This window comes from Desmodus rotundus, chromosome 12 (assembly GCF_022682495.2).
Source record: "Desmodus rotundus isolate HL8 chromosome 12, HLdesRot8A.1, whole genome shotgun sequence".
NCBI lineage: Eukaryota > Metazoa > Chordata > Mammalia > Chiroptera > Phyllostomidae > Desmodus > Desmodus rotundus.
Genome location: NC_071398.1, coordinates 70,293,120 through 70,301,201, shown reverse-complemented (window position 1 = coordinate 70,301,201; position 8,082 = coordinate 70,293,120). Strand labels below are relative to the sequence as shown.

The following is an 8,082-nucleotide window of genomic DNA, read 5'->3' as shown; positions in this document are numbered from 1 at the left end:
GTTGCCTCTGACTGAATGATTGCTTGTCTTGAGGAAGGTGAGTAGGGACTGGGTCCTGGGATTGGGATGGAGGTGATGCTCAGAGGGTGCTCAGATTCACAGGGGTGAGACAGAGTGAGGGGAGAAGCTGGGGGCAGAGGACAAGTAGTACATCAGCTTGAGGAGAAAGTTCTGGTGGACTTTTAGGGGACATGAGAAGAATATCTGTGGGGACTATGTGGAGAAATGAGGCACTGAAGTCAGTGTATTCACCTTCAATAACCCTGGCCTCATGCCCAGGTACCATTTTTCCTCTGTGAGCAGAGTCAAGTGTAGGAGGGTTACCATCCCCAAGGACATATGTATTTAGATAGTCCCTATAAATGGATAATGGAAGGCTTGGCCCTACATGAGAAGTATTTTCAGTATTTCAGGAGCTTATTGAGAAGTGTTTAGTTGGGGAACTAAACTAAATTTGATTGTCAAACCAGCTTCCCTGCTGTGCTGGTCACTGGGCTGCCTGTACGTGAACAGGTGGATTTGGGGAGGGTGGAGTAATTGTGTGCCTGCCCCCCCCCACATCATGTCTGTAATGCTCCTGCAACGTGGGCATTTAGTGGGGCTGAATGTCAGTCTTGTACCTAGGAATCTGGCACTCTGTGGGTTACCCATCTTAATTAAATCTCCTGACTCTCGGAGGAGCTGGAGGGAAAACTTTTCTGAAGCTAGCAGGTGACTGAGGGCAGCAACCTGCCCGAGCAAGCTGTCATGTTGGTCCAGAGCCTTTGAAGTCTGGTGTTCTGTGTGTGCCCATGAAGGCCTGCTTAAACAAATCCACCTAAAATAGATTGAATATGGAGAAACAAACTTTTTCTATTGCTTTTGAGCTGCCCAATAACTAATTGAATTCTTTACTTCCAGTGGATGCTTTGAGAGCACGTGGTTCTCATATAAATGCATATATATGCATGGTTTTCATTTTTGCACAGTGAATGTATGTGAGGAAATTCAAGCCCCTGTGGTTGTGAGTCTCCACTTTGGACTACAGCCTTGCACGGGTTATCTCTACTTCTGTAGCACTCCCTCCCACCACTTAGGACCCCAGGAAGTGATGGGAATCCTCTTGTTATCAGCACCCTCTTGTGCTGGACACTGGTATGCCCACCCTCCAGGGAAAGAGCATGGACACTGGCAGCTCTGGCTGTGCCCTTGGAGCGATCTCAGATCGCAACCTCAGACAGGTCCTTGGGCACATCCAAGGTGGGTCTCTTGGACAATGGTGACTAATCTTGGGTCCAGAAAACTCAGTAAATATTCTCCAGTATAGGTCGAAGGTGGGGGAGGAAAGGAAAGTCCAGGCAAGAAGCAGAGTGTCTTCTTGGTCCTGGCCTCTCCTATTAACTTTCACCCTCCTAAAGCTGGTCTCTCATCCCTCAGGTCCTGCTCACACGTCTGCATAGGAACCATGTGTGACCAGCAGCAGATTCAGTGTTGCCTGCCGGTCCCCCAGTGCTGTGTGAAGGGTTCCTCCTTCGGCCCTTCCCCATCCCCCTGTCCCCAGAGCCAGGTGGTGTTTCAAGCCCCTTGTGGAATGCAAATCCTGGAGTGCCCTGCACCATGCCCAGTTCAAGTTTCCCAGGTGAAATGCCAGGCTCCATGCCAGTCTAAGACCACCAAGGTGAAGTGCCAGGCTCCATGCCAGCCCCAGACCACAGAGGTAAAGTGCCAGGCTCCCTGTCAGTCTGAGGTTTGCTATGTGCAGTGTGGAGCCCCAGGCCCTGTTCAGACCTGCTATGTAGATTGTGCTCCAGTTTGTTATACAGAAACTTGCTATGTGGAATGCCCAGTCCAAACCTATGTACCCTATCCAGCTCCCCAGCCTGTCCGGACTTATGTAGCGTGTCCCCCAGCATGCCATTCTCAGGGAAGATACTCCACCCAGGGAGGATTCTCCACCCAAGGCCAGTATCAGGGCTCTGTCAGCAGCGGTGCCCCTCAGCGTCAGTCTCGGGCTTCCTGTCGCACTTACGCACCCCAATGCCAGACCCAGGGCTCTTATGGGAGCATCCCTGTGCAGCGGCGCTGTCGAAGTACCAGCAGATGTCTTCCTCCTCGCCAGCTTCAGCCTTCTTACCGCAGCTGTTCGCCACCACGGCGTTCTGAGTCCTACCACCGCAGCTGCGTGCCATCAAGATGCGCTTCGGGTTCCTATAACTACTGCACCCCGCCCCGCCGATCTGAGCCCATCTATAGTAGTGGATGTCCTCGGGGTCCCACTTCAAGTTGCTCTCAGAGATGTGGACCCAAGTACCGAGTAGAAATTTCCTCGCCTTGCTGTCCCAAGCAGGTTCCCCCCCAGAGGTGTCCTGTTCAGATTCCTCCCATCAGACGCTGCTCTGAGAGTTGCGCTCCAAGACCCTCCTGGGGTGCCTCCTGCCCAGACCTGAGACCACGTGCAGAGCCACGTCCACTCCCAAGCTTCTGTCCACCCAGGAGTTTTGACCAATGTCCAGAGCCATCACTGCCGCGACGTCCACTTCCTGCGCCACGTCCATGTCCACGCCCAGAACGATGGGCAAGTCCAGAACGATGCGCAAGTCCAGAGCACCACCCATGTTCACCACGTCGACTTTCAGAGCCCTGTCTGTATCCGGAACCAAGTCCAGCCCCACGTCCAGCCCCACGTCCAGCCCCACGTTCAGCCCCGCGGCCTCACCCAGAGCCACATCCACAGCCTTGCGAGCACCCAGAACCTTGTCGAGAGCCAATTCCCCTTCCAGCACCCTGCCCAAGCCCAGAGCCATATGTGCAGCCTCGGAGCAGTCTCAGCCCAAGCTTAGGACCAAATTCAATTCCACGCTCAGGAGACCTAGGCTGTCTTGAGTCCCACCCAGGTCGCCTGGACACCGAGGGCCCCAGCTGTGGCCCAGCTCACTATAACCAGTGTGGAGATAGTGGTGCTAGTTATGGACCTTGTGATGTGTTTCCAGAGCCATGGGGTCTGTGTGGTTATGGAGACCAAGGAGGAGCCTCTGTTGGAGCAAAAGGTGGGGCCCCTGCTGGAGCAAAAGGGGGGGCCTCTGCTGGAGCAAAAGGTGCCTATTTTTAAAGGAAGCATGGCTGAAACATCCCTGCTCCTGCCATGAAAATGTTGCTCCACCTTTCCCAGCACTCATAGTTTCTGTGTTGTTTGCAACATTCCAAAGACAGCCAGGGCTCCCTGCTGCAGAGGTGATGTCCAAATTCCTTTGCATGTCATCATAGGACCCACACGTGGGTCTCAGACACCTCTGCAGCCTCACATCTGGCTCCTCTCCAGTACACACCCTCAGTTCTTGTTGGACCAGTCTCGCCACCAGGGCACATCTTGGGTGTTCCCCAGGACATACCTTCCATATCCCTGCCCCCAAGCCTCTGTTCATTCCCCAACCCCCATTCCTGGGCCACTTCTCTGCTACTCCCAGCATCTGAAATCCAATCCATCTTTCAAGACCTCTTCCTCAGAGCCTTTTCTGCTTGTCCCTACTCACAGAAGCCTGCACTGACTACCTAGAACTCTCTGCATCATCTACACCATTCATTTGGCAAGTGCCTTACATCTCTTGAACTATTTCACTTCTCAGGTGTGTCTGTCTTACCTGCTCAACTAGGTTGTACACTCCCATTTGAGTTGGGTCAGAATACCCCTAAAGTCCCTTGCTTCTCTTGGGGTTGGTAGCTACTTAGCCAGCCTAATGGGTTGGCAGCTTGAGCCATGATCTATCTTGATGGGCAACCCTAAGACTGGGGCAAGAGGAGGCCATGTAACAATAAAGATGATGCTACACTCAGATCCTGAGTCCTATGTAAAGCCTGTTTGTTATTCCTTTCTGACTGTCTGGGATGAGCTTTAACTTTTTCTTTATTATTTTTGGGGGGTTTATTGTACCCACAACTAAACTTTCTTTAGACTAGACCAGGTAAGCTTCTTTGTGGTTTTTCTGTCTCCCCTCGGGGTCTCTGGCCACTGAAGGGAAAGGATGAATGAAAAGGCACAAGGAATGAGGAAGCAGGGAAGAGAACTCTAGCTCTTCAGTCTAGTGGTAAAGGTCTTCAGGCCTGTGTTGGTCAGGTTGCCCAGCTCTGGGGCCATAGTCACTGCCATGTGATCTTTTTGTGGAGTCAGGAGAGGAGAGAAGGGATCCTCTCAGGCTCTCTGGGATAATCTGCACAGGACACGCTTTTCTTTCTTTCAGAATAAACTATCTGCACTTTCTTTTGGGGACATACTAGAAAAGGAAGCATCTGAGGCTGATTCTGCTCCCAAATCCCATTAGGCATGCTGGTTTCGACAGCATGAAGGTGGGGCTTGCAGGGGCAGGAGAGCCTGGGATGTCTCTTCCTTCCACTCCTTGGAGATGAGGGAAGTGCTGGCTGGAACAGTGTTTCTGAGGAGAACCCTTCTCTAGAGGGACAGAGTGCTTGAGGCCACCAGGACAAAAGGGAAGCAGTCTGGTCTGGGACTTGATCCAGGGTCCTCCTCCTCAAGGGCCACAACCCCAGATGGCCCAACAGCTCCAGCACCATAGTTGGGCACCACAGATACAGGGCCTGGCTCTGAATATGTCTTCCCTCAACCCAGGGATCTAGTTCTTGCAATATCAGTAGTGGAGAACCTGAGAGACCACCTAGTAAAATCCTGTGTTGTATAAAGAAAAAGTGTGTTGTGGAATGCAAATCATGGAGTGCCCTGCACCATGCCCAGTTCAAGTTTCCCAGGTGAAATGCCAGGCTCCATGCCAGTCTAAGACCACCAAGGTGAAGTGCCAGGCTCCATGCCAGCCCCAGACCACAGAGGTAAAGTGCCAGGCTCCCTGTCAGTCTGAGGTTTGCTATGTGCAGTGTGGAGCCCCAGGCCCTGTTCAGACCTGCTATGTAGATTGTGCTCCAGTTTGTTATACAGAAACTTGTTATGTGGAATGCCCAGTCCAAACCTATGTACCCTATCCAGCTCCCCAGCCTGTCCGGACTTACGTAGCGCGTCCCCCAGCATGCCATACTCAGGGATTTCACATGAGACTCTTCATGTGAAATCCATTCATTCCTTCGTTTATTGACAAATATTCATTGCTTGCTTGCTAGGAAAACACTGGTAAAAGTGATAGACAGAACTCCTGTTTGCTCTCAGAGAGCTTGCTCCCTTGCATACTGCTTCTCCTAGTGTGGCACCTGGGGCAGCAGCAGCAGCATCACCTAGGGCCTTGTAACACACACAAATGTATCACCCCACACCTACTGATACAGAGACTTTGGGAGTGCGACTCAGCTGTCTTAACCTGACCTCCAGGTACTTCTGGTGCCCAGTAATGTGTGGTTGTTACTAGTTTAGTAAAATACCTTAAACAGGTAGAATATGAACATATATCTATATATCTATATCTATATCTATCTATGTATATATATATATATACACACACAGTTGAGTCTTGAACAATGTGGAAGTCAGGCGTATTGACTCATCTGTGACTGAAATCTGAGTATAGTTTTTGACTCATCCCTAAACTTTACTATTAATAGCATCCTATTGACCAGAAGCCTTACCAATGACATAAACAGTTGGTTAACACGTTTTTGTATTATACACTGTATTCTTACAATAAAGTAAGCTAAAAAATGTTAAGAAAACCATGCAGAAGAGATATATTTACAGTATGGAAAAAAATCCACATCTAGGTGGAACACCACCATTTAAATCAATGTTGTTCAAGGTCAACTGTATAAATAAGTAAAAATATACACACACACACATATGATGAGGTCTGTCTGGGAAAAAGTCCAGCCATTGTTAATATAATGAGAATGGTTTGTGCGACATTAGTGTAACCTGGAAGCCAAGGAGAGTGGACTGGAAAGCACGTGCATGAATGATGACAACTTCACTCTACTAGTCAGTGGGGGCAGTACACACCTCTGTGTGAGCATGTGTACTGTGTGGCCATTATATTCCTAATGAGTGAGTGAGTAGAGCAAGGAATCTGCATCAAATTTTGCATTAAGCTTGAACATTCCTCTGTGAAAACTATTGAGGTGATTCAGAAGGCCACAGATATGGGCAACTGATGATTGGCAGCTTCATCACAATGATGCGCCCACTCATGCATCTTGTCTCATGCAGAGGTTTTTGGTGAAACATCAAATCACCCAGGTGACTCAGCCCCACTACAGCCCAGATTTGGTGCCTTGTAACTTCTGGATTTTCCTACAATTAAAATTACCTTTGAAAGATTTCAGATCATTGATGAAATTCAGGAAAATAGGACTGGGCAGCTGATGGTGACTGGGAGAACTGTGTGAGGCATGATTATCCTATGTACTGTAATTCTTGTACCTTGCATCTTGCCATTTTGCACAGCTGGAAACCTAAGCACACAGGATATATGTGACTTGCCAAAGCCATACAGACAAACTTGATTCTACTACACATGGCACCTTTCAACTTGGTCACAGTTCCTGCTTCCAGAGATCTTCCCTGTATCAATCCAGTCATTTTTCTAACACAGTTTTTGAGTTATTTATTGAACATGTTATTTTTGCCAGTTCTACATTTGCTTCCTCTCTTAGAATCCTGGTTGCTTTGGGAACTGCATCTTCTCAGTGTTGCTTGCCTCCAGGGTCTTGGCAGGGTCTAAGTGGCTCCCATGGGACATTCCTCAGTTTCCATTGTCCAGACCCCTAGGTGAGTACAGGGAGAACAAGATGGCAAAGAGGCTTGGAAGCCCCAGATTCTCATTAGATGTCACCCCTGTTCTCTCAAACACATTCCTGGACAAAGGTCCCCTTGTCTGGAGGGTAAGCAGGAAGAAGTCCTTTCCCTCAAGGTACAGAAGAAACTCAGTCCTAGCTGCAAGAGGTTATTCATACCTAAGAGCCACTTATCCACTCCTCTCCCATTCCCCACACACATCCTGGGGCAGGGAACAGGCTCTTTATGGTAATGATCCTATTACCTGCACTTTCCTCTGGAGATAAACTCTGGTCCCAAGGATAACTAGGTCTGGAAAGGGGTTGAATGATGGGAGAATAGAGAGGTCTCTGGGTGAGTCAAGCTGGAGCTGAGTCAGAGAAACCCAGGTGGCCTGGTGCTCACTCACAGCCCAGGGCTGTGCAGAAGCCAGCCTCAATGCCATCTCTGAGGCCAAAGGAGCTCAAGGTCTATACTCATCTCTCCTGGGGATAGTCTGAATTGACCTGAGAGCTCCTCTACTTCCTCTGACACTATGGCCAGCCTCAGGTCTCCAGGCAGCCCATAGTGAAAAGTTCCAGCCTATCTATAGCTGTTCAGAGGAAAGAGTTACCAAGGAGTGTATGTGTACCTGCATGTCCTTCTGTGGGCTTTGCATGCTTCTTTGTGTGTGCCTATGTGTCTTCTGTTTCTCTCTGCATGCTTTAAAAGCTTCGTTTTTGTTTTTGTTTTTGTTTTTTTAATGCATTTGGCAATGGGGACTGTGACCTCAGGACCATGGTTTAGGACATCCTACAGTTTTTCAACATTGACTTTGGATGACCCTTCCCAGTCATCCCTTCCACTCCCCGCCCTCCAGCCTTTCACTGATGACCACCTGTAGCTCTGCACCTTTTGCTTATATGTCAACCATTTGAACAAAAATTAAAGAATCTCTAGGGCCAGGGCTGAGGATTCAAATCAAATTTTAAAAAAGATCATTTATAAAGTTCTTTAAAGGTGCTCAAAGATTTGTGAGAGAGATTCCTGTTTGAATCTCAAGCTAATCTGAAGCAATTACTTATTGCATAGTGATGTTCCACTTCACAGTTTGATGGAGTATTGCCAAGAAAATGCCAATGCATTGGTGAAGTCATGTAGTGCGAGGCAGAGTTGGCCAGACTCCTATGCCTGACATCCACCAGGCTGCCTGAAAGGGGGTCTGGCTTCTAGAGATGAGGGGCCAAGTCCAAATGAATGTAAGAGAGATTGGGATCATGTTTCCCACCTTGGGATCCTGTTTATACCTCTATGCTTTCTCTATTTTTTCCCTCTTTCTAAACCTGTCACCCTGGTATTGGCATCCTCATTGTAGAATGAAGAAATTGCTCTAGATGTTCTCA

The 8,082-nt window shown here is 48.9% G+C and overlaps 1 protein-coding gene across 1 annotated transcript; it reads left to right on the top strand.

The window, feature by feature from the left end:
• KPRP (keratinocyte proline rich protein) lies at positions 1–3,804 on the top strand. The gene is made up of 2 exons (XM_024572772.3): positions 1–37; positions 1,417–3,804. Exon 2 carries the CDS (start codon positions 1,445–1,447, stop codon positions 3,086–3,088), a length of 1,644 nt encoding a protein of 547 aa, XP_024428540.2. The 5' UTR covers positions 1–37; positions 1,417–1,444; the 3' UTR covers positions 3,089–3,804.
• The last annotated feature ends 4,278 nt before the right edge of the window (positions 3,805–8,082 follow it).

Bases quoted from the DNA above. Each gene is read 5' to 3' on its own strand.
- KPRP (XM_024572772.3), top strand. From the start codon at position 1,445: ATGTGTGACCAGCAGCAGATTCAGTGTTGCCTGCCGGTCCCCCAGTGC.